At 41.1% G+C, this 25,963-nt stretch overlaps 3 protein-coding genes across 3 annotated transcripts in view; 1 reads left to right on the top strand and 2 right to left on the bottom strand.

The window, feature by feature from the left end:
• The window catches only part of NAPEPLD (N-acyl phosphatidylethanolamine phospholipase D), a 33,470-nt gene extending 32,712 nt beyond the window's left edge, over positions 1-758 (bottom strand). Inside the window, exon 1 of the mRNA XM_081879177.1 lies at positions 674-758. Within this exon, the coding sequence (XP_081735303.1) occupies positions 674-743 (70 nt within the window). The 5' untranslated portion in view covers positions 744-758. The remainder of the gene's footprint in view (positions 1-673) is intronic.
• A 13-nt stretch (positions 759-771) lies between these two features.
• On the top strand, positions 772-13,494 carry PMPCB (peptidase, mitochondrial processing subunit beta). Its single transcript, XM_081879168.1, has 13 exons — positions 772-905; positions 3,241-3,381; positions 4,478-4,564; positions 6,699-6,828; positions 7,578-7,776; positions 9,071-9,150; positions 9,369-9,481; positions 10,515-10,658; positions 11,293-11,453; positions 12,412-12,497; positions 12,573-12,661; positions 13,041-13,116; positions 13,195-13,494. The coding sequence occupies exons 1-13, from the start codon at positions 825-827 to the stop codon at positions 13,257-13,259; spliced, it is 1,452 nt and encodes a 483-aa protein (XP_081735294.1). The 5' UTR covers positions 772-824; the 3' UTR covers positions 13,260-13,494.
• On the bottom strand, positions 13,490-25,134 carry DNAJC2 (DnaJ heat shock protein family (Hsp40) member C2). The gene is made up of 14 exons (XM_081879166.1): positions 25,017-25,134; positions 24,030-24,171; positions 23,008-23,088; positions 22,171-22,236; positions 21,286-21,377; positions 21,062-21,183; positions 19,383-19,532; positions 18,497-18,585; positions 18,342-18,411; positions 17,255-17,439; positions 16,484-16,584; positions 15,811-15,918; positions 15,243-15,397; positions 13,490-13,621 (listed from the first exon to the last, which is right to left on the bottom strand). Exons 1-14 carry the CDS (start codon positions 25,105-25,107, stop codon positions 13,547-13,549), a joined length of 1,527 nt encoding a protein of 508 aa, XP_081735292.1. The 5' UTR covers positions 25,108-25,134; the 3' UTR covers positions 13,490-13,546.
• Positions 25,135-25,963: the final 829 nt, after the last annotated feature.

Genomic DNA, 25,963 nt, shown 5'->3' with positions numbered 1-25,963 from the left:
TAGTGTGATGCAGCAGCAAAAAAACCTAATGCTATTCTAGACTGCGTCAAGAGAAGTATAGTGTCCCAGTCAAGGGATGTAATAGTACCACTATTCTTCCTTAGTCAGACCCCACCTGGAATACTGTGTCTAATTTTGGGCAGCAGAATTTAAGGATATTGACAAGCTGGAACATGTACAGAGGAGGGCAACCAAGATGATAAAATGGTCTGGAAACCAAGCCTTATGAAGAACAGTTGAAGGAGCCGGGTATGTTTAGCCTGGAAAAGAGGAGATTGAGAGGAGATATGATAGCCACCTTCAAATATCTCAAGGAATGTTCACATGGAATATGGGCAAGCTTGTTTTCTCTTGAGGGTGGGAATGGAACCAATGGCTCCAAGTTACCAGAAAGGAGATTCTGACTAAACATCAGGGGAAACTTTCTGACAATAAGAGCTGTTACGCAGTGGACCGGTCCTCTTCCTTGGAGGTTTTTCAGCAGAGACTGGATTGATGCTTTATAGCTGGGATTCCTGCTTGGCAGGGGGTTGGGCTAGATGACCCTCGGGGGTCCCTTCCAACTTTTAAGATGCTACGATCCTGCCTCGCCTCGCCTCGCCTCATGGGTGAGCCGGCCCTGGTCGGCGGGGGAATATTGGACATCATTTTGAAAAATCAAGGAAAGGCGTTTGAAAGAGCGCGAAAGCGGAACAGAAGTACACGGGGCGCTTCCGCTTCGGCGACGTTTCCCCGTTGCGCATCTCCCCCGCGCTTCCTCTCCTCGTGACTCTCTCTTCCGGAAACGCTCCCGGCTCCGCCGACCGCTCGGCCACGGCAGGAAAATGGCGGCGGCGGCGGCGGGTCGGCTCCTGTGGGCCTGTCCGGGCCTCCTCCTTTCGCGGAACTCAGCCTTAGGAAAACGGGTGAGTGACCGAAGCTCCGCCGGCTAACGGCTGCCCGAGCCTTCGGGCCCCTGAGGCAGCTGCTGCCGGAACGAGAGGCGCTCTGGCCTGTCTGGTCGCCGCGCAAGGCATGCTGGGGCTCGTAGTTTTCTGGCGGCCTAGCCGCGCGTGGCTTCCCCTTGGTATTTGCTCCGCGCTGATGGAGTCGGTAGCGCGCCGCCTGATGGGAATTGTATTTTTTCCCCCAATAGACTTTTATTGAGATTTTAAAGGTTACAAAAAGAAAAAAATAAGGAACATATTTAAACAGGAAAAGATACAGAGCAATACAAGAACAAAGGAAAAAAAGAAAGATAAAAAGATGCAGATAATTAAAAAACAACAACAAATCAATCCTTTACATAACTTTCTTTGCTTATTTCCTTGACCTCCTCACACCTCCCTTTTTTGTATTCTAATTCAATTAGATATTTCAGCAAATCCTTTCCATCTTTATTTCTATCCTAATGATTTATCTTAATATACTATGATTTTACGTTCTGTTCTTTCACCAATTAACAATCCATTTTTACTTAATCCTTTATATCATTTCTGCTAAAACCACATTACTTCATTCCAACATCCTTCTAACATTCCTTAATTTTACAATGTTTCTGTAGATAAAATTTAAATTTCTTCCAATCTTCTTCCACCAACTCTTCTCCTTGGTCTCGGATTCTGCAGTGACTTTTTAATGTATCTGCTCTGTATGTACCCCTACAAATATAGGTTGTTGTTGTTGTTTTGCCCTGTGTTGGGGACCAGCCCACGCCCTGTTGTGAGGAGGGATGCTCCCCACCCTATGAATGGATACTGACCCTCACCCAGCTCCTAGTTCTTTCTGCGTTGTCAGTGTCCAGCGGTGCTGGTCAGGAGGTAGCTTGGTCAAGAGGGCAGTCGTTGTTCTTCACCTTTTCCAACGTGAATGCTTTATTTAAAGGGTAATTCTGGGGAAAGGAGCTAGGTCTTCCTATCGAGTGTGGCCTTCATGTCGAAGCCTAGTTTCAGTATCAGAATGTGCCCCCAAACACACCAAAGCAATAGTGAATATTGTAGAATCATAGAATCATAGAGTTGGAAGAGACCACAAGGGCCATGGAGTCCAACCCCCTGCCAAGCAGGAAACACCATCAGAGCACTTCTGACATATGGTTGTCAAGCCTCTGCTTAAAGACCTCCAAAGAAGGAGACTCCACCACACTCCTTGGCAGCAAATTCCACTGTCAAATAGCTCTTACTGTCAGGAAGTTCTTCCTAATGTTTAGGTGGAATCTTTTTTCTTGTAGTTTGGAACCATTGCTCCGTGTCCGCTTCTCTGGAGCAGCAGAAAACAACCTTTCTCCCTCCTCTATGTGACATCCTTTTATATATTTGAACATGGCTATCATATCACCCCTTAACCTCCTCTTCTCCAGGCTAAACATGCCCAGCTCCCTTAGCCGTTCCTCATAAGGCATCGTTTCCAGGCCTTTGACCATTTTGGTTGCCCTCCTCTGGACACGTTCCAGTTTGTCAGTGTCCTTCTTGAACTGTGGTGCCCAGAACTGGACACAGTACTCCAGGTGAGGTCTGACCAGAGCAGAATACAGTGGCACTATTACTTCCCTTGATCTAGATGCTATACTCCTATTGATGCAGCCCAGAATTGCATTGGCTTTTTTAGCTGCCGCGTCACACTGTTGGCTCATGTCAAGTTTGTGGTCAACCAAGACTCCTAGATCCTTTTCACATGTACTGCTCTGTACATGTGTATTGTATCTTACAACACATTAGTCTCATCACTCAGTAACCATATGTCCTTCGGTTGTGGCGGATAATAAAAAGAGGGGTTCACACGAATCCTCTCAGGCATTAAATTTTAAGGATGTGGGCCGGCTCTTTCTTCTATGGATGTTCCATCTGGCTGTGCTTCCAGCAACTTTGAGAAGGGGCCATATGTAGCCACATGCATAGAGCTATTTCATGTGGGGGCTCTGAATTATCCCTCGCGCAGAGAAGCTCTGGTAATAGGGCGCAAGCAGAAAAGCCAGCCCACACAATCTGGTGGCTCCCTTTTGCATTCTTTTAACATTTGAGAGGGTTATCTCAACAACCCTAAAGTGAGGGCTCCACATAGGTTTGCTTCCCAGATCTGTAAGTCTCTCTGTAGATAGGAAATACTGAACAAAGTTTTGTGACCACTCATTGTCTTAAACTCCCATAGAACAGTAACTGGAACTCTGTTTGCTCTCACATAATTTTATAAACGTGCTTTACTTCCTTGTAAGTGAAGATAAGCATTTGTATCATACTCCTCACTGGTCACTTTTTCCAATAGTCTGTACATCTTGGGAGAAGCAGATTCAGAGCTACCAAGGCAGTATCTCAAATTGTCCTAAATGTTCCTGAGACGAAGGTATCTTCTCTAGATAACGGCTTGAGGGTAGCATCTGAAGATTCTGGGATTTCAACATGCACAGTAAGTAACAGTTGTGAGTGAAATACTCCCCTGGCCTTCTGAATCTTTGCCTTTTCAAATAATGGTAAGTTGGTTTTGAAAATAACAATAATAGCATCCTTACTGAAGGAAAATTTAAATGCTAAGGCTTCCTAGTAAATATTTATGATGCTGCATTATGGGTACGCTTTACTTATGCAGGCGATTTTAATGTAAACTTTCCTGGCTTGTAGAATAGTTGTTTATATGAAGGCCTAATTGCTTTGATCGCTGCATCAGCAGGGAAACTGTTCTCATGGGAAATATCAGTCGTTGTCACCAGTGCTGGTATTCTGATGTTGGAAATTGATCCAAGATACCAAAGTGGATCAATGGGATGGATCCACTATGCACCAGCAATATGATAATACATTGATAATTATCAGGTGGTGATTTTGTGGTTCAAAGTGGTTGCAGTGGGAGCATTCCTGAGTCCGGGTTGCCTTTGCATTATCCTAATGCAGCCTTACAGAATCAATGCCTCTTCCACACACCAGAGGGGCAACGTGTGTTGCTGGTGCCTGGGGCAGGGCAAGTATTGCTCCCTGCTGGTGGACTGGGCAGCTGGTGTGGAGGTGTGCTTCCTTGGGCACTTTCCTGTCTTCCTCTTCCTCCCTCCTTGGGTGGCGGCGGCGGCAGTGCTGCTCCTCCCCTCCCTGCCTCTCAGCCAGGCTGGGAGGCACACTGGCAGGCACCCAGACCGGGAGACCTTGGGGCTGCCCTCGCGCACCCCGCAGTTGCCTGCTGGCCATATTCCTCCCGCCACTGGTGAGGCCAGTGCCAGGAGTGCCGAGCGGAGGCGCTGTTGGGGCAACCCTGGCTCAGACTCTTCTGCAGCCACCTCCTCCCCCTCTGTGGGAGCAGACTCTTCCTCCCTGGCCTGGGCCTCGGCCACCGCTCCCATCAGCGCCCACTGCTTCCTGTGCCCCTCCACCTTCATGCTCACCTCACCACCTTGCAGTCTGGTCAGGCTCTCGACCAGCCCCTTTGAGAGATATGAGCACTCTGCCTCCACAGCATATTGAATCTCAGTCTGTGTTTTATTGGTTGGTAAGACTAATGATTTGTTTTGAATGAGGTGGGACTTTGGATTGACGCTGGAAGCAGATACGAAAATGAGAAAAACAATGGAACAGCTCACTTCCTGGAGCATATGGCTTTTAAGGCAAGTTCTCAAAGTAACTTTCCCATGCTGTTTTTCCAATTAAATATTAATTTGTGTTCATCTTTAATTCAGTAGTAGACCTTATGCCTAGCTTCATATTGGAAAACTAGAAAGCAGTGTCAAAGCATGTAAGCAATCTAGATCTTGTTCCAATAAAGGCTGCTGTGGTGAAATAACCTTGGCCCAAGTATTTAATGCTTAATGGTTTTGAAAGTAGCCACCAAGGTTAAAGGACGGGTAGTTACTTTACAGCTTATCAGCCGGATGAAGCTGATGAAGTTCTTTTATTGCTCTTCTGAAGGATCTAGCCCATTTGTATTGTATGTTGCGGCCTGTGAAATTTGCTGACTGCGCAACCATCATAATCTCTAGGAAGACTTTGCTCCTTGCATTAAAGGGTGCTCCATCACGCGTAGTGGGTGCTCCATTCTGGTGAGGTATGCAACTCCATCATGACACGCCATACTTGCAGAAAGCTTTTTAGAGCATGTGACGCCGTGGTCCCACATAACAGTTGCGGCAAAAGCATGGAGATCTATCTGCATTAAGGGGGCATGCTGGGTTGTGCCAGGAGATTGGGCAGCCTGTACACTGAAAGCTTGCCTGCAAATCATACAAGACAGCTATACAAGACTTCAGATCATACGTATTTTTTTTAATTCAAGAACTATTTCTGTTTGCTCCATCTAGAGGTTGTATAACTCAAAGGTGGTTGAGTATATTTCTGGTCATCTTCGTTGTTTGGGGAATGAGCCATACAAACTGGTTTACTTTAATCAAATAAGAGCTTATGGACCAGATTGAGACAATTTTTTATCTTTCTTAAGAAAACAGGGCTTTTAAAAATATTGAGAGTGATAGGTTAAGTAGTACAGGAATTAGTTTTGATACATTATATCTTAAATTTTGGGTGACTCCTGAGATTCCAGCAACATAACAGAAGTGTAGCCTTGCAATTTTTTATCCACTTACCTGAAAGTAAGTCTCGCTGAACTTGGTGGGACTAACTTCTGAGTAAACAAATAAAAGATTGTGTTGTGTGTTACATTATGATAGACCCTGGGGATATACATTTTTGTTCATTTAGACCTGGGGGACTGTACCTACCTATTTTAGATGCAGATAATCATTTTGTCCTCAAATTTGTTAGCTAACTTCTATACCTGCTCTGTAGGTTTTGCCTGCTCTGTATATTATGCACAAGGAAGCTAATGCATTGTTTAAAATTATGAAACCTATAATAGTAAGTAAAGTAACCTGGGCCCCACCCAACAAAGGCTAGTTGAAATCACATCACATACAGTTTCCAATAAAAAAACAAAAAAACCCTAAGTCTTTGGTATCTCGGGGAAGAGGTCTCCATAAACCATTTGGGGACTTACTAGAAAAATGACCTTTGAGTCCTTTTTCTTAGGGGGACTTCGGCTCCTTCATGATGTCATGAAAAACCACACAGTAACCAGGACCCAAGCAACTAGAGTTTCTGCTTAATAATATTGGGCGCACATATATGTGGCTGTTCTCGGCATGTGCTGGGACTGTGTGTCAGGTGACTGCAGTATTTTTCCTGATGTCTAAAACCATTCTTTGATCAAATTCAACTTATAGGCTTCCTCAACCTTGGCCCTCCAGATGTTTTGGGACTACAACTCCCATCATCCCTGACCACTGGTCCTGCTGGCTAGGTATCATGAAATCATGAAATTGTAGAATTGGAAGGGACCCTGAGGATCATCTAAGTCCAATCCCAATATGCAGCTGTCCCTAATGGGGATCGAACCTGAAACCAACTGAGCTATCCAGTGACAGGGATCATGGGAGTTGTAGACCAAAAACATCTGGAGGGCCGAGGCTGAGGAAGCCTGTCATAGACCACACACTATGTGAGGCAGGTGCCTTAAATACCTGCCCTAGTTATTATTGACAAACTGGAAATAGATAATCCAGTAGACATCCATGACAAACTTGCTAGACCAGATCAATTTGGGGTCCCTGATGTAGGAAAACTACATTGTTTATTTCTGATAAAGAAATACAGCACGTCATTTCACAATTATCTCCTCCTTTTCCACCAAGGTATTCTTACTGTTTTATTTCTTATCTACAGCTTGAATAATATCTATCTAAATTGCAGGGGACAAAAAAAAGGTCCCAGTTGGATCTGGAACTGGAGATTGAAAACATGGGAGCTCACCTTAATGCTTATACATCAAGAGAACAAACTGTATATTATGCAAAGGCTTTCTCAAAAGACCTGCCAAGAGGTAATTGTGAGTTTGGGAATTTAGATTTTATCTCCTAAGGAACTGGTCTTGAAAGTAGATTAACTGGCTGTTCAACATCGGCAAAAGCACCAAGGTGGGGACCCCTGTGTGCTGGGCTTGATTTATTTATGCCTTTCTGTGTCATACTTTCTATACTATTTTTAAAATTGAGGCCTGACTGTAATAATTAATTTGGAAGTAGTCTTGATTTATTTGGAAATAAGTCTTGATTTCTGTGGGTCTTCCTCCCAAATAAGAGTGCTCAGGAGTTGAACCTTGAAAGTATACTTAATGACCATGTTTGCACATCACGGTTAGGTATAAACCATCGCTTACTGCGCATGCCTGATTTGTGTGACTTCACTTTTCCCTGCTAGTGCGTGGAAGAAAGAAATCACAGTTGGTAATCTAGGAACAAACTTTTGCTTATCATTGTTTTTGTATAGAGTGAAACAAACTATGATCCCTGCTGAGATAGCCAAGGATTATGGTTAGTTTCCTCCCAACACCAAAGGGATGAGCCACTTGGGTGTGATTCACATATGCAGAGTAAGCTATGGTTTATCGTGTACCATATTTGGCTCCAAATCTGGATCCTATGACAAGGATAAATTTTTAACTAAATTGAAATCCAGAGCACAAAGTTATGCATCCCCCCCTCTCATTTCCTGGCTGTTTCTACATATAAAATTGTCGTTTCCCTAATTTCTTTCTAAAAAGATGTATTTCTTTCTTATTTTTACTTCCAGCTGTGGAGATTCTTGCTGATATCATACAGAACAGCACACTTGGGGAGGCAGAGATCGAACGGGAGCGAGGAGTGATCCTTCGAGAAATGCAGGAAGTTGAGACTAATTTACAGGAAGTTGTCTTCGACTATCTTCATGCCACGGCTTATCAAAATACAGCACTGGGACGCACCATATTAGGACCCACAGAAAACATAAAGTATGCCTCCTTTTCGTTGCTCCAATTCTTAAATGAAATTTTATAGTATAGTTGTTTTATTATGTGAGGGCGATCTGGCTGCGACATCTGTCACCTCATTAGTCGCTGTCAGTGTTTGTAAAAAGCAAAAAAAAGAAGGAAAGGGTTCTGACCTCCCTTTGTCTCCTCAGCCTGGTCCTCGGACCCTTGTCTGCATAAAAGAGTCCATGAAAATATCCTTGCAGAGTTTTATTCTTAAAAGTCTTTGTGCAAAACACGACTGAATAACTATACACACCAGCACTAACCAACCAACCAACCCAAACACCAGCCTCAGCACCAAACTAACATTTCTCACTTTTTATATACAACCTGCTGCAGGCCATGCTGACCCAGCTTTATTCGCATTAAAGAAACAGCGGCCATTTTAGCCGTGACAGTCGCCAGGGTTGATTCAGCTTGTCTGGTGTTCCTTTCCTTCCTCACATGCATCCCCCCCCTTCCTCCCAAAGCTGTGCACTCAGTGGAAGAGGCCAACCATTCCAGATAGGAGTGTACCATTCTTTGGTCAAGGGTATACGATAGCTGTGCTCCCTGCTAAAACCTTAAATGATACTACAGTTTTCAAAGCAAAGATTACTATTTGGGGGGGGGGGGGCAGGGAATCGAGCTCTCAGTGAGCCAAAGAATACAATGTTCCAACCTTTCTGCACAGTTCATTATTCTTAATTGAAAGTTAATTGAAATTGTTGTCCATCACATTCTTGAAATTACAGGATGGGGTTTTTTTTTCTGGCAGACCTATTGCATTTTTTTTTGCCAAGTATACTATGTGTTGCACTTTGTACCTGGAGAAAAATGCAGTATTTCCAGGTAACAATTTTTATTTCCACTCTTAATTGGATATTGTAACATGATTAGTGGAAGGTGACACAAATCCTTGTAATTCTTCTCCTTAGCAATCAACTAGTTGGTTCTAAGTTTGTTTAAATGTTTCAGAGTTGGAATGCTCTGCTCTTCTGCAATCTGCTCTTAGTGTACAGGAGCTTATTAGTCTTTCACTTCTCTCCTGAGAGCTCCTGGCCATAAAAACCATGTATGGGGACTCTGCCCCGGTGGACTCTTCTTGAAAAGTAGCATGGCAAACAGCAGCAAGGCCCTTCCCTCCTCCCAAATTATACATATTGAACATCAGAAGCAATTTTGCTTCATATGGTGGCATGCTGCTTTCAACTGTAGACAAGTTATCTTGTTCTGTTGCCCTTCTATGCATCATATTTTTTTCTTTCTCGCTGTTTTGCTGATCTGCTTGTAGGTCCATTAACCGTAATGACTTGGTGGAGTATATTACAACACATTATAAAGGACCCAGAATGGTACTTGCTGCTGCGGGAGGTATGATGCTGCTGTTGTATAATCTATAGAGTGTTTGTGGTATTTGTGACGTTTACACAACTAAGAAGTACATCTTGCCACTGTTCAGAATCAGAAAGGATAAAATAGTCAATGTTTAGCCAAGTATTACTTTGGATTCTAAAATGAAGCATTTAATTGCTTTTTTTGTCTGATTCATTTACATGTATCACCCCTAAACTGACATGCTTCTCATTTAGGAGTCGCTCATGACGAATTGCTTGAACTAGCCAAGTACCATTTTGGTAACTTGCCGTCTGTTGCAAAAGGAGGAGCGCCACCTTTGCCCCCTTGCCGGTTCACGGGCAGTGAAGTAAGTTGAGGCCTTTTCCCCCCACCCAGACAGCTGCAGCGTGAAAAATCACTGATAATGCAATAGTTATAGAAGGTATCGGGTTAGCTGAGATTCTGGTTTGGCTGCAGAAGCTGCTGAGAAACCTGATAAAGGAGCAGAGGAGGTCAGCATCTTTTGAAACACCATTAGTGTTGCATTACAGCACTCATGGGATTTCTGGCCTGTTTCTTTTGCCCCTTTGACTTTCCATCCATTTCTCATTTAACCTCTGCTAAGTTGCTGTGTTGTCTTGTTTAGACATTATTACAGAGCCATTATACAGTGGTGCCCCGCAAGACGAACGCCTCGCAAGACAAAAAACCCGCTAGACGAAAGGGTTTTCCGTTTTTCGAGGTGCTTCGCAAGACGAATTTCTCTATGGGCTTGCTTCACAAGACGAAAATGTCTTGTGAGTCTTGCGATTTTTTTCGCTCCCCCCCCTTTTTCTAAGCCGCTAATAGCCGCTTTGCCACTAAGCCGCTAATAGCGCTAACCCGCTAATAGGGTTGCTTCGCAAGACGAAGAAACCACAAGACGAAGAGACTCGCAGAACGAATTCTTTTCGTCTTGCGAGGCACCACTGTAGTGGAAATAAAAGCTGTACAATTGATTTAGTTTATTAGGCAAATTTGGCTGTTACATTAAAGCAGGGAAGGGGCTGCCTTTTTCAGACAGAGGTCCACATCCCCTCCTGGACAGACTTCCAAAGGCCACATGTCAATGGTAGGTGAAGCTAGAGGCAGAGGTGAAGGACCTTTATTACAGTAGGCTAGTTTCTAACTAGACTGTTCACCCTCCTCTTCGTCCTCCATCCATCTGGGCAAAGTTCATGGGCTCATTCCAGCCGGGCAAAAACTTTGCACTCGAGGGTGCAAAGTTGTGTTGGAGAGGGGTACGGCCTGGAGAAAGAGGTGTGTGGCCGAGATGGTTGAGGTTGTGGCATTTCGCCCCAGGGCCTGTCACGGCCTGTTTGAAAGGTATCTGAAACCTTTTGTTTGTGGTACTTTATCAGATTCGTGTTCGAGATGATAAGATGCCTCTGGCCCACATTGCCATAGCTGTTGAAGCAGCTGGCTGGTGTCACCCGGACACCATTCCTCTTATGGTGGCAAATACTCTGATAGGCAACTGGGATCGTTCCTTCGGAGGTGGCGTGGTGAGTTAGCCTCAACATTACTAACTAGTTTCAAGTAAAGGATTGTTGCAGTGTTGGTTGTGTCTATACAGTCTCCTTGCGAAAGATGAGCCCAGTTTGAGCAGCATCTTTCTTTTTTTTCTTTTTTGTAAACGGAGACAAGTGTTGATACTTCCTATAGGTATTTGAAAATAAGTCAGTCCTTGAGTCTTGTAGATCCATTTTCCTGCCACTTAAGAGCAAAAGCTGATGTGATATGGAGATATTATTAGGTTAAAAGCTTTGTGGTGAGCGAAAGGATTGAATTATTTTCACCTGTGCTTTTGCTTGGCAAATTCTGCCCCTTCCTCAGTTGCTGTTAGTCCTGCAACAGTTACCTGAAAACGACATGTTAACATTGTCCTTGGCAGAAATCAAGCCCCTTCTGAACCGAGTTTCCTTTCAATTCCAACAGCCATTATTTTAGCTTAGATTTGTCTGTCTCTAAACTTGTTCTTATAGATTAGTACTTGCCACTTAGAAGCTGGTAGATGGACGAGTGTGGGGTAGAAAAATATCTGCATTTAAGAAGTACCTAGAATGAAGACATTTGCGTCTAAGCTTCATGATACTGAAGTGACCTATTCTACCCCAAATACCCTCTTTATTTCAACAGAATCTGTCTAGTAAGCTTGCTCAAGTTGCATGCCATGGCAACGTTTGTCATAGCTTCCAGTCCTTCAACACCTGCTACACAGATACTGGACTGTGGGGTGTCTATATGGTTTGTGAGGGATCAACCATAGAAGACATGATGCACTTTGTTCAGAGAGAATGGTAAGGAAGTGACCGTATCTGAAAGGAGCTGATATGGAATGAAAGCAACAAACGCCCTGAAGGGGAATGTTTTATGCATACACGAGAGCAGTAGCTTACGTAAAGTTGGTGCAGGATTTCACCTAGAGCAGGCACAGGCAAACTCGGCCCTCCAGATGTTTTGGGACTACAATTCCCTTCATTCCTGATCACTGGTCCTGTTAGCTAGGGATCATGGGAGTTGTAGTCCCAAAACATCTGGAGGGCCGAGGTTGCCTATGCCCGACCTAGAGCAGTGTTTCCCAACCTTGTGCCTCCAGCTGTTTTTGAACTACAACTCCCACCATCCCTGACTAGCAAGACCAGTGGCAAGAGATGATGGGAATTGTAGTCCAAAAACAGCTGGAGGCACAAGGTTGGGAAACACTGACCTAGAGAATACCACGCAATTACTCTTGTGCCTTGTTTTTTTTTACAAAGCATAGGAGAATATGCATGCACTGGCATATTTGGTGCTGTGTTTGAAACCTAACAGGTCAATGGGTCATTGCATCTGGCTGTTAACCAGGTGGTTGGTGGTTCGAGCCCAACAAGGGACAGCAGCGGGCAGAATTCCTGCATTTTAGGGGGTTGGACTAGATGACTCTCAGGGTCCCTTCCAACTCTACCATTATTAGCCATCCAGAGGGCAACCCAGTCAGATAGGCGGGGTATAAGAAATAAATTACTTTTATTACATTATGATTCTACAATTCTTGTGGCCTTGACCCGTCTATTTCACTGGGATGTTAGCTTACAAGAACAGGTTACTGGAGCTGTGATTGTTCATTATTCATAAAGGCCATTGTTCATAAAGGCCTGTTTTCTAATTTATCTAGATTGTGCACTTGCTTGTTCTTAGTGAGCCCAGTGAAGTATATCATGAAGAACACTGGCAGCCAAATTATTAAAACACATTTCTATTTTTCATTGTCTTTAGGATACGACTGTGTACTAGTGTTACTGAAAGTGAGGTTGCACGTGCGAAGAATCTTTTGAAAACCAACATGCTGTTACAACTGGATGGTATGATCTGATTGTTTTCTTTTTAAAAGTCCGGTCTAATTAATTTGCACACATGCTAATAATGTCTAATTTTAGGTTCCACTCCCATTTGTGAAGACATTGGACGACAAATGTTGTGTTACAATCGTCGAATCCCAATTCCTGAACTTGAAGCAAGAATTGAAGTAAGGAGCAGAATGGTTTGGTGCTTTTCTTAGCCATCTTAACCTAATAGCTCAGAGTTATGGCTTTGTTTACTGCACTAGTGTGGGTGCAGAGTGTTTGAAGATTATGCTGAAATCTCAGCTACAAGAGAGTTGGCCAAAAGTAGGGTTCCAGCAGTTGAGAGCTGTGTTTCAGTGCTCCTAACTGGTCTCAGGAAAACTTGGATGTTTGTCAAAATTCTTACATAATTCATGGGCTGTAGCTCTTCTTGGTATAATGTTTGATATAGCATATAGACACCCTCAGCTATGCTGACGGATACTTGTTTTTAGGTTTCAGCTATTTGCACTGTCACATAAAATGGTCACAAATTAAAGGCTTGTGTTCTTTGTATTTCAGGCAATTGATGCTCAAACAATCAAAGAAGTCTGCACAAAGTATATTTATGATAAGTGCCCTGCAATTGCTGCTGTCGGTAAGGATTTCAGTACTAGCTGCCATTTGTTTCAAAAGTTGTCTGCTATTTCTAATTATCTCTGTTTTAAAATTTCAGGGCCACTTGAACAACTCCCTGATTACAACAGACTCCGTAGTGGAATGTACTGGCTTCGTGCTTGACATTTATCGTAAAGCTTTCCTGGAGCTGAAGGGATGATTTGTAGAGATGATGGCTTTGAACTTTCAAGACTGGCAAATTGATTCCCCCCCCCTTAACTAAAACTTTGCTTTGATGTTCAACAACAAACCCAAGCATGCTGCCTGAGTGGAACAAAGTTCACTACGTGACATTTTGTCTTCTGTTTCCACAAAGAAGTGTACAGCTATCTATATAAATAATAAAAGCCGTATTATACATTTGTACTTTTATTACAAAACAGAACACACTAAGATTGTCATTGAGAATCTCATTTCTTAGTCTTAGCAGCATTCACTACTTGCTCTTGGGCAGCTTTCTTTGCTTTAACCATTTCAACAAGTTCCTAGAATGAGAGAGAGAGAGAGAAAACCTTGTTCATATTGTTTTTTATCTAGTAGAATTTGCTAAGCAAGTTCTATTTATTTCAAGTATTGAGAAACTAGAAAGAATACTCAAGTCTTGACACAGTAAGACAAAGTTTCAATCAATCAGTAACTTTAAACACTTGCCATTATTAGTCTGCCACCAGCTAGCCTTCCTGTGAATAACACTCACTCCCACCACCCGATTTAACTGCTCAACAACTTTTGTATTGACTTTATAATAGACCAGACTTCCAAAATTAGATATTACTATTCCAAAAGCTATTCAGTTTCAAGTTATAGGGTGATTTCTATACAGTGGTACCTCGGGTTACATATGCTTCAGGTTACAGACTCCGCTAACCCAGAAATATTGCCTTGGGTTAAGAACTTTGCTTCAGGATGAGAACAGAAGTCATGCTCCGGCGGCACAGCGGCAGCAGGAGGCCCCATTAGCTAAAGTGGTGCTTCAGGTTAAGAACAGTTTCAGGTTAAGAACGGACCTCCGGAACGAATTAAGTACTTAACCTGAGGTACCACTGTAATCCTGTACAAGCACACCAGTGTTGCAGTTTGACTTTCAACATAAGCTCGATGCACGTATGGTGTGGATTTGGGCTGTGCCACCATGAATTGGCACTTACTGTAAGACTAAGCACATAAAACAGGGACAAGGAACCTTTCCCCCTCTGAGGTCTGCTCTTTCACACACAAACTTGGTGAATTGCCCATGGAGGGAGATAATTCTCTCTCCATGGTAGCTGCAAGAGGACTCAGCTGTGTCCCCATTTCCCACTGACTGAGCAGTGAAGTTTGGGGACTCCTCATTCTGAAATCCACTACGTAGTTCACTAATGTTTTGATTCAATAAAGAACACCACAAATAATCCTAAATGAATGGCACTGAACTAAAAGGCGAGAACTCAGAATTTAGTTAACACTGAAGGAAAATTCTAGTGTGTTCCCTGCTCTTTTCTATTCATTTGATAAAATTCTACATTTGCAAGTGGTCATGGTATATGTCTTTGATTCAAATGGTATAATGCAATCCTAAAAGTCTTTTTTGGCCAGCCTATTTTAATTAAAGAGGTATGTACAGTGAATGTGTGCTTTGTATGTATGTAGCATCACATTCAATCCCTGGCGCCTATCTAAAGGTTTTTACGGCTCTTACATTTTTATCTGCCAAGACCAGGTCTGTAGCTTCCTTTGCCTCCTGATTAGTTTTGGAAGCAGAGTTTGCCTGTTAAAACATGTTATGTGGGGACCCATAGTGTGTGATTTGCTTTGCCTGGGACAGCCTTGCCTGCAGGAAAAGTTGATAAGCCAGGGTTTCCCCTCCCTGGCACAAATGGCAAATTCTACATAAGGCAAGGCATCATTAATTTTGCCCTTACTATCTCAGGCAGTCATGAAAGCTGTTTTGCCAGTGACTTTTATCAGCAAGCTACTTTTACCGTTGCTCATGATCTCTTTTCCAAGGAACAGGTAAGGTTCCTATGACACTTGAGTGAGAAATTAAAGAAGTGGAATGGAGAGAAGCAAATGTGATCTCTCTTAATGAAGTGCGCTATGGAGTAAAAACAAGCAATATTTTCCTACCTTATATCGTTTCATGCAGTCTTTTTTAGATCGGCCTGGAACAGAAGCTGCTATTTTCTCCCACCTTTCGGGAGTATTCACTGGATATGTCTTGAGAGCTTGTTCTAAAAGTTTTTGCTCTTCTGTTGTCCATGGAGACAAATCTGTAAATGTGGCTGTATAAATAATACATGAGAAAAGAATGTGTTTTAATCAAGAAAGTCCTTAGTGAAAGCTATGCAAAACTCCCAGGCAATTTTCCAGCACTCTCCCTCCTCCCTGGATGCCTTTAGTTCAAGCATCACGGCATTTTTGTTTTCCACCAATTGAACATCACATAACTTCACGCGAATTCTAACTATTCTGTTCACATCTGCAAACACTAGAACTTGCGAATGAAGAACTTTGTTCACTTGGTTGCAGGTCCTCACAGTAGTAGTGAGAGACATCAAGCAGATAATGCCCCAAGCATCCAGCGGCAGAACTGGAGGGATGGCTCTTAACCACATGAGATCTGGGCGTAAGAAGGCTGAATGGAATATTTGGGAGTGGGACGGTGGGGAGAGGCACATCGTTCTTCCCCACTTACCTTCAAAACGTTCTGATGGTGTAGCACTGTCTGCCTGAGGCACAACTCCATGTTCTTTTTTAAACTTATCAAAAGCTTTCTTATTTATGTCATCCTTCTGATGAGGGTCTAAGAAGAATAAGAAGTTGCTTTTAAGTAATCATGCCCCAAACAAATGTTTCACAGGAAATTGTTCTGTTTAAAGTCAAGCATTAAAAGGCCAACTAAACAATTCAACCCATGTCATAAATGAAAGAAGTCTGAGAATATTAAGTAAACTCAGTTTTCACCTGAAAGGCCAACAAGTTACATTATTTTATCAAGAGGGTGCACATACAAAGTGGTTTAGGTCACCCTTGTAAGGAGCATCAATACTTAATACAATGCTGAAATTTTGCATATACGTATAGCTCAAAATGACACTCCAATTATTATAAGGACATCTCAGCCCTTGGGATATGAAAGTCTTCATTACGAAAAACAGCCAGCACTCCAGGAGAAATCAAGCCAAGAAACCAATGAAACAGATTGGAGGGCTATATTATTTCACCCTTCATATACTCTGCCTCAGAATTGGGGAAGATAGTGGAAATGGGCAAGGGGGAAGGGAATGTATTTAGGCTTGCGGAATGTAAGCTGAATTTACTAGGAAGTAAATGGAAGCATGCAGACCATCTTACAAAGATAAAGATACCAAGTTTCTGGAGGCTCTTTGCTTTGTTGATAACATCTTTTGCTGTTCGCTTTATTCCCGTAGTGGAGTGCAAATTCATGTAATTGGCAATAACTTCCCACCTATTATCAGGCAAAAGGAAAAACATAAATGCTCTAAAAACATCCTTTAAAAGTATGTCGATTCTAGCAGTTAAATGCCTGGCTAGTTTTTTTTGTACTGTAATTAATATATCGTTTGGTAAGATATACAGGGTGCGTCTTTTAAAAGAGGCCCCGTGGAACATGGGTACTCTGTATCCACAGGGTCCCTTTTGAAGGACTAACCCTGTATATTTTAAAATCAAATACTGAAATTATTTGTTGGAAGCAGTTTTGGAATTATACATGCACATCTTCCTAAATAAGAGTTACATCATTCTCAGTTGTGCTTAATGCATATGCTTAACAATATCCATAATATACAACAACCTTGTGCTGAAGGTGTTGTACACAAATTGTTGAAGAAGAAAAGGTCTTCCCTGGAAAATGCATTGGCCTTCAGCTCATACCCCCAAACTGCAATCTACCTGAAATCATGCAGTCAGAAATACAGAACAAATTCAGCAATCAACTTGAATGGCTTTGCAAATATCCCTCAGCAGAAAGCTGTTTCTGCAGATCTGTGATACGTTGAGAAAGTGTATATTCACAAATCAATTTAACATAAAAATCAGCACCCTGACTTGCATTCCTTTTATGCTTCAGCACAAGACTACTGCCTATATACATACTGTTCAATAATTGTAGGTACCTTGAGTTAGTCCCAGCAGGAAAGAGGTTTACTGCTTTAATTAGCAGCTGTAAGTCATCTTCTGACCAGTTCTTACTTCCGCCAACACCTCCGCTTGTGGGTTTTTCAGAACTCTTTGTCGCTTGCCGCATACGAGCCTCTGCTTCCTCCCTTTCTCTCCTTATCTGTTCATTTACTTCGTCTATCTATGGGAATACAAGAACACACAAGACTTTAGCACTGAATTGCTGCAAACACAAAAGCCTTCTCCCAATACGTAGGCAATTGCCACAAGTTTCCTGGTCCACAACTGCCACTGTGGGAGAAGCTTTAGAAAAACACAGCTGAGCAAGTTAAAAGGAGGTAGCAGCTGCACAAGTTACAACACTGTGACTCCAGCATGTCTCACCATTTGTTTCTTGCAGAAGCAATTAAAGTTTTTCCCAAGATCTGTGCAAATTAACTGCACTTAAATAGGTAGCTTTAGACTGATTTAAAACTCTGAGGAACACCCTCATCTAAAGGAGGAAATAATAATAATTGCATCGCGTGCATGTTACTGGTCTTAAGACACGTCGTAACCACAATAAAGCAAGAGAATTGTCAGACCATTTAAACTTAATTCACAATTCAGTTTAAATACTGTAACAGAACAAGCAGTGTCTCAGTCTTCTGTTGATTTTGGCACCATGTAAGTCCATATACTTTAACATGAAGTTCAAGCATTGAACTTCCTTATCCTTTAAAAAAATAAATCAATCTATAATCCTCTTGCTAGCCCTGAAGGGGGCGGACGGGTGGACAAGGTAGTGTCCCATTTTTCTCGTTTTTATCTCTCAAGCTTGCATAAACATGCAAAGATTCGTCTGCTAACCTCTAGATAGCATACTGCTCTTCCACTTTGTATGCTCTGAGATTCTGCTGGACTTTAAAAATGCAATAAAGGAGGCATTATTAGTTGTGTGAGCAGGTGCAAAAATTCTCTTTAGAAATGCAATTCTGCTGGGCAATTTGCTTCCTATACAACACAGCATACATGTTCGACAGGATCACACCAATATTTTCACTATGTTGACACACTCTTACGTGACAAAAGATGAATAATTACCTGTTTTTCTACAGCAGCCTTTCCTTCTTCCCTTGTTGTGGATGTAAGTGCTTCATTCAAGCACTGCAGACTAAAAATAAATTATTGAGCGATATTTCAGATCTAGTAGAAAGCTGAAGGTCAAAAAACGTAACATGTAGGTCAGGAATGCATACCTTGCCAATTCCAGACGATCACACAGCTTTTCTACTTCTTCCATCATCTTAACACATTCTGCCTCACTGTCAGAAAAGTAATTCCAGTTCTGAAAGAAGAACACCATATGCTTTATCTTCAGATTACAGAAAAACAGCAGGCAGAGGTGACAAGCAATGTGTTTGGCTTGGGCATTTTCGCTGTAGTAATTCTTCATTTAAGCAAACAGCTTCCATGAACATTGTTATCAAAAGCGGAACTAGCTTTGCTTTTCAGAGCAGAAAGCACTGGAGAATTAGCTGATTTTTGACATTCAAATGCCTAGTATTTTGAGCTCTTGATTAATTAGTGCAAAATACCAGTGACACATATGTTGGCTAAAATTTATGCTTCTAAAATTGGATGTTTATATTTTGGAGAACTTCTTGCACCTCTTGTCATTTTGACTATCAGTACCACAGCATCACTTAAGGACATAAGTATTCTCCCCCCCCCCCATAAAATACACATTTGTGTGTGCAGGTTCACCTAACGTAATGCATTTTTGTACATTATTTTTGCTAATATGCACATTTTGTGTGCATGTTTCCCCAGTGCTGACTTTTTTATTTGGATAACTGCAACTGTTTATTTTTAGCATCCCTTCTGGAAAACTATATATAGTTACCGTAGCCTTCACATCACACCTCAGTTCACAAGGATATTTTGAATAACAACATCAAAAGTAAATGTGAGGCTTTATAAAACTTTAAAGAAAAACTCTTTCAAGATATCAAGGTCGCTTCTCCGAGAATTAGGACTAATGTAGAGTGCTGTTCAAACCCAATGTTCTGTGAGCTCGATGTAAGAATAAAAGAATAAAATAAAGAATAAAATTTATATTTAACTATAGCAGTACACATATACCTTGCAGGTTGTTCGCAGTTTTTGCCTTTCCTTTTTAATTGCTTTTTTCTGAATATCCTTCTCTTTTTTCACTAGCAGCGCTTGTTGTCTAATTTCTTCCTCTTCTTTTTCCTTGGCTAATCGTGCTGCTTCTAATTCCGCTTGCCTTTGCTGAAACAGAAGAAAAACTATGAATCAGTAAAGTCTGATACCATATCTATGCCAAGTTAAAAGCAGTTTGTGATACTCGGTTCTCAGAATTTTAGGTATTCTTACTAGCAAACCAACCAGAGATGCATATTTGTCATTATTTCAAGGCCATCACCTGAATTATTGACCAAATAAATAACTGCATCATTCCAGTAATCATCTGTGCTCCATGAAATCTTTCAGCATAGGTCTTTAGCAAATGGGAACGTCACAAATTCTTATGCTAATGAAACAGGATTAAAATGGTTTTTTAAACACTTGCTTATCTCAAGTTTTGGCGCCAAAACACACCCATCACTTGAATTCAAAGATATTGGGTACAGTGGAACCTCGCAAGACGAATGCCTCTCAAGACGAAAAATGTGCAAGATGAAAGAGTTTTTCGTTTTTTGAGTCGTTCCGCAAGACAAATTTCCCTATGGGCTTGCTTCGCAAGATGAAACGTCTTGCGACTTTGTTTCCTTTTTCTTAAAGCCGCTAAGCTGTTAATAGCCGCTAAGCCGTTAATAGCCACTAAGCCGCTAATAGCTGTGCTTCGCAAGACGAAAAAACCGCAAGACGAAGAGACTCGCGGAACGGATTAATTTCGTCTTGCAAGGCACCACTGTATTTGTTTAGGTATACATATTTAATTAGGTATGTTCTAGGAAAGCACAATTTATTACATGGGCCACAGGCCAAGTCAATAGATCATTATGTAAAACCAAAACCTTTAAAATGCTATTTTATTATTATTTCAGTTTATTACTTGCTCTTCACTCTAAGGTCCCAGGGCAGATTACAACTATTTTAAACACAATTTAGAACAGTTTGTATTTTTAAATTGTATGTCTTCAATCACAAAAAATAGGGTGGGTCATGAAAATACACATCTCAAGTGTCAAAGACTAAGGTAAAGAGGTGCGTCTTCAGCATTTGCTGAAAACTATAATGAAACTGCCAGATACACCTTTGGCAACAAGTATTAGCAATTCGGAGTGATATTCAAGGGGTGACAGCTGTGTCTGCTACTATAACAACTTTCCCTTCACCTCCTTTCCACTGCAGCCCCCATCCATAAAATCAGCTATGGAGGGTCCTCCACAGGGGAGCGGGGGGGGGGGGGGAAGGACAGGCTTCATGGGGGGAAGTGAGGAAGAGGAAGCCCCACTCTGCTAGCAGAAGTTCATAGTTCAAGCTGGTTGAATACCACCCAATGTGTAGTTTTGTCAAGCTGGCAGAGCACCAAAACATTTTGTACACCAAAGCTTTCCAAACTTTTCGTGTAGATGACACACTTTTTAGAAATGCATCATTTCACTACACAGTGATTTAGTTTTACTAGCAAACCAGAGGTTAAATGAACCCCTTTCCCGTCCCGGAAGGAGCACGGGGAGTATTTGCGTGACACACCTACACACTTAACGTGTTGCGACACAGAGTTTGGAAAGCTCTGCTGTACGCATTCACACTTTTTGAATCCTTCAAAACAAGTATAGATTGAAATGTACTCTGTCGCGCTCCTCCTGTTCTTTTCGTTTTGCTTCTGCCTTTGCTTTCTTTTCTGCTTCTTTCTTTGCTTTTTCTTCTTCCTTGAACTTCTTTATTCTGGGATCACAGCTGTATGCGGTGTCTAAGAAAAAAAAAGAAAAGAAAAGAAAAGGTGTCTGTGAAGTGAACATATAAAGGCTGAAACGTAATGAATGGGTCTTGACAAAACTGAGTTCACACTTACCAACGAGTGTCCTTATTCTATTCATCTCTTCCTTTTTCCTTAATGCTCTAGCTGCTCTGTTTTGTTTTTCAATCCACCTCCTCTCATCTCGACTGCAGAGAGAGATGAGAGGCGTTAAGTAGAAACCACTTCTCTGCTCAAGCACATCTCAGTACAAAATCATTTCGGGAAATGTTGCTAAACTCAAGAGGAACAGCAACACTTCCATGAATTCCTCAGTGAATACGATCGTATTCAGCAGGGCTTCAATCAGCTTCACAAGTGATGCCCTTTGATAAAACCCCAATTATTGTATTCAACACAAATAATATTTATGTACCCTGACACATACCATGTGTTTACCATTGCCTGAATAAGTTTCTAAACCTTGGCTCACCGAACCCTCCCTCCTGGTACACTCTTCCTAAGAAAAGAAAGCTTTCCTGTATTTTATTTCTATTCAAATTTTCCTCCAATAAGCTGGTGAATGCTTGCACAATACTGAGATACTAGAGTAGAGAACGGGACCGTTCTTTGGACTGATTATCTCTGAGCATTACTAGATCTATGGAGAATCTATACTGGGCATATTCACAAGGCTTATTCTGCTTTGTTATTCAGTACCTGTTATCATTAATAAGATTAGTGTAAAATCTGTAACACAGTCAAACCTCCATTTACCCTCTGGTTATGTAAACTTCGGGATGCGCATGTAGCAAACCCGGAAAATTTTACCGGGTTTCGCCGTGTGCATGTGCGCAGAAGCGGTCCTCAGGTTGCAGAAACCCCGGAATCCGACCACATCTCTGGAACGGATCCCGTCCACAACTGGAGGTACCACTGTATACTATGACACACAAGTTGAATTTGTTTGGTGTATTAACATTGGTGCTTTTATTTACATACCATTCTGCTTTTTCTTTTTCTTCTTCGTCTAAATAAGAAAACTCCCGCCAAGAATCAAAGTTATACCTAACACACAATGAAGTAAGAGAGAAAACGTTAGTGCTATGTTGATGCCTAATCAAATGTTACAATAGTTGTATTGCAAATTCTTCAGAACATTTTTAGTTTGCATTCTTAATTTGAGATTATATCGCTAGCTGTCTGGTGCATACACTTTATCAAGCTTAAGGAAATCTACATGCCATCAGAATATTAATGAACAGTTCATTCTGATTATTTTACGCTGCAGGGCAAAATCTTATGATATGGGAAGAAAATGGAGATGGGGGTGCAGATGGGCATTCTGTTTCCTACACTGGCCCCTCTCCCTCTAGCATTGTTTCTGCATTTCTGCGTAACCACAGCACAGAGCAATGGAGATCAGCAACGATGTTAACATCTAGTCACATACATCTGTTTGCCACTAAATAAAAACGTGGTTCCCATAAGTCACAAGCCATCAATCTGAAGATCTCATATCACAACTATTCCAGGTTTGTCTTGACTAAAGACTCTGCAGTCCCGCTATTTATATATATGGCAGTCTATTTTGGGGGAAAGGAAAGTTTCAAACTGCAAAGAATAACTCTCCAGAGTAGATATGTAACGGGGTTGCAATGTTACTTCCTGGCCTCACCCTTTATTCCTAAGGAAAAGTTATTCAGTGCTCTTATGTTTTTCTACTATATGGACTTCTACAAATGTCTTGTTTATTTTCACAGACAAGTTTTCCCATACAATTTTGACATGTCACATAAAATTATTTCACAAGGAAGAAAAAGAAAAAATTTTGCTTACCAAAATGAATAAAATGCATCTACCTCTTCAAAGGAGGAATTTGTGTCCCCAAGCTTAGGTACATTTTTCTTATTTGACCATCTGTAGCAATTAAGACATACACAGACATTCATTATATTGAAAAGTTGGGTGAATTAATTGAAGAAACAGTAACTTTCTCTATACATTAATGCTATATCATGTGAGAATTTAATCTGAAGCATATGGATTTGCTTCTCTAATCCTCTAAACTCTATAGACCATAGTCAATAAGACTTAAATGAGATTTCAAATTCAAAAGAAGTGAGCTTAATCTTATAATTTCATTCTCAAGCAAGTAGCACAAAGGAAAACAGTATCAGTATTCCATCTTGGTGCTAACATTGCAAAATGACTCAGAATGTTGAGATAGCATAATCTATTATTTCTACAGTATTAGCAAATTAAATTAAATTTCTATACCTTCATCCAAGGACCACAGAGTGATTTACAATATAAAAACAAAAATATTTAACATAGTAACAAACAAAACTGTTTATTATTTATTAACCTAGCACTGCTGGACTAAAACATCCACAACTGCAAGATGCAATATAAAACTGTACACTGGACAGAAACCAATAAATTGAGCATAGCCTCTCCTCCATTGCTCTGACAAAGTTGAGAAAATTATTTGTGCACCATCGTGAAGGCTAGGCCTTGTGAAGCAAGTGACAGTGGAAGATAGCCAAGCACTGAGGCTGCATTAAACAATTAGAACAGTTCTGGAACCGACAGATGGATCTGCTCTACAACAGACTGCTCTAATGGTATCACCAGTGTGTGTTGCTAGGAAACAGCAATAAGCACACAAATATTATTTTAGTACCTAAGTGTGAGATAACCGAGTGTGAGTTATCAAACACATCAAACACAACTCTATCTCTATTAAGATGCTCAAGCTCCCCAAATGACTGGAATCAAAGACACTTCTAACACAAAGACACACTGCCAATAAGGCAAAGTGGGAGACAATCTCCCCTACAGCCTATAATATAGCTTACCTGGCATTTCTTTCAAAAACCGGGGAAAAAACCTCAAAGAAGTTTTCCTTTGCTTCACTTTTAGAAGGAACTGTGTTATCAAAAGTAGGATCTATACTGTTAAATGCTCGTCTCTTCAGAGGATCTGACAAAATTTCATAGGCTGGAAAATGGAATTACAGTAAATAATCAATTTATAGTAAGTAATCGACTTAGAATGGGAGCCAAGCTTGGTTCCCCCTCAAAAATGCCTTGCTGCTCATGCACTGCGAATGCCAGCCTGCCCATTTTTGAACTAACATGCAATGCATAGCCATTTCAGAAAATTAGCTTTGTGGACTGTGCTGGATGGATTAAGTAACCATTCATATGTATCCAAATCCTCAGAGCCAATGAAGAATCCCAGTGACTGCATTTGCCAATAGGTATGGGGTTGGTGAATCAACAGAATAAGATATGCATTGCATATTTCTGTAACATGCTTAAAACCTATCATTAGGACTTCTGAAAAGGGGATAGAGCACAATTCTAAAATCATCATTACATCAACTTTCCCTTTTCAAAAGCTCCCCCAGTTATTGCAATTTCTAGAATGCAACATTTCAGAGTAGTGACAAGAGCAATAGTTGGATAAGGGGCTGCTTATCTTTAGAGCAGCTTGCACATACATACAAACTAGGAATCTAAAATAATGAGTAAGCATAATTCAATCAATTATTTCATAATTAATCTAAGCTGACACACACAAGCCCTCTCATCTGCATACAAGAACAATAAGGAGCACAATAACTCCTAGGAAAGCTCAACTTGGAAGAACTTGTTTCAATGAATTCACGATTTATTTATTAAGTAGCAACATTATTATTATTACCGAAACACTGCCAACAGTGCCATTTGCTGGAAGCTCTGTTCTTCTAATATGTGTTTTACATAAGCAAGAATCACAAATATACTGAACCATTTTATGCACAGTCATATAGGCTATGTTAGTTGATAACTACTACTTACCTTTTGTTATACAAGTAAAGTAGTCGTTGTCACCTTCACCTATCTGTTCTCCTGCTGCTTTTCGCTTGTCTGGATGGTGTTTCAAAACCATGGCTTTATCTATGGGAGTAGAAGGAAATGTCAACTTCGGAAACACCTCCCTTCACCTGCTTTATCATCAATTGCATATTGCCTGTTTTAAACAGCAAAAATGTTTTAAGCAGCAAAAAGTATCCAAACAACAGCGATACCTTGTACTTTCATAGACACACCATGAGTTGAACCATATTACATATCTGTGGGGTCATAGCTATCCTTAACGGAGGGCAGAAATGTAAGTAAAATTATTTCCCCTCTCTCTTACATGAAATGCAAAGTGGCAAAACAAGTACTTTGTGATGTTTCACACATATTTAAGATTTCAACATCTCACCCCACACATTAATTTCTGAATACTAATTTCTGAATTATACTACAACTACAGTATTGAAAAAATGCAACTCTGCATATGCAAAGCTGATTTAGGCTGATGCAGCAGTTAAGATCAATAATTATCAACCTTTCAGTATTTTGTGTGTGTCTGGCATCTCTAGGTTTTGAACTAAATTGCACAAGGAGTTACATTGTATCAGGAGCCTGAATTACCACATAAAAATTACAAATGGACCACAGGCTGCATGTGTGCATAGCTTTGCCCCAGATAATAAATCCTTAATTTCAGGTGTTTTACTTTAATTGGAAGTCAATGTAAAATGCATCTTACTGTTTTTCTTTAGTTTTGTGACTCAGCTGTTATAGTTGACCCCTGAAGACATGTATTTTAAAGTGTTCGTCCTCCCCACCCCATAATCGTAAGTCCTAAACTAACAATCAGACTCTATGTTTCAGCTGAAGAACTGTGCCACAGCAGTCAAAACAACATTCTTGGTGTCCTTTTAAGTGAAATGTTCTTCCTTTATGCAATCAAC

The sequence above is a fragment of the Podarcis erhardii genome, assembly GCF_964252035.2.
Source record: "Podarcis erhardii genome assembly, chromosome: 10".
Classification (NCBI taxonomy): domain Eukaryota; kingdom Metazoa; phylum Chordata; class Lepidosauria; order Squamata; family Lacertidae; genus Podarcis; species Podarcis erhardii.
Note: the sequence above shows the minus strand (reverse complement) of the source record. Positions and strands in the feature narration are given on the sequence as shown.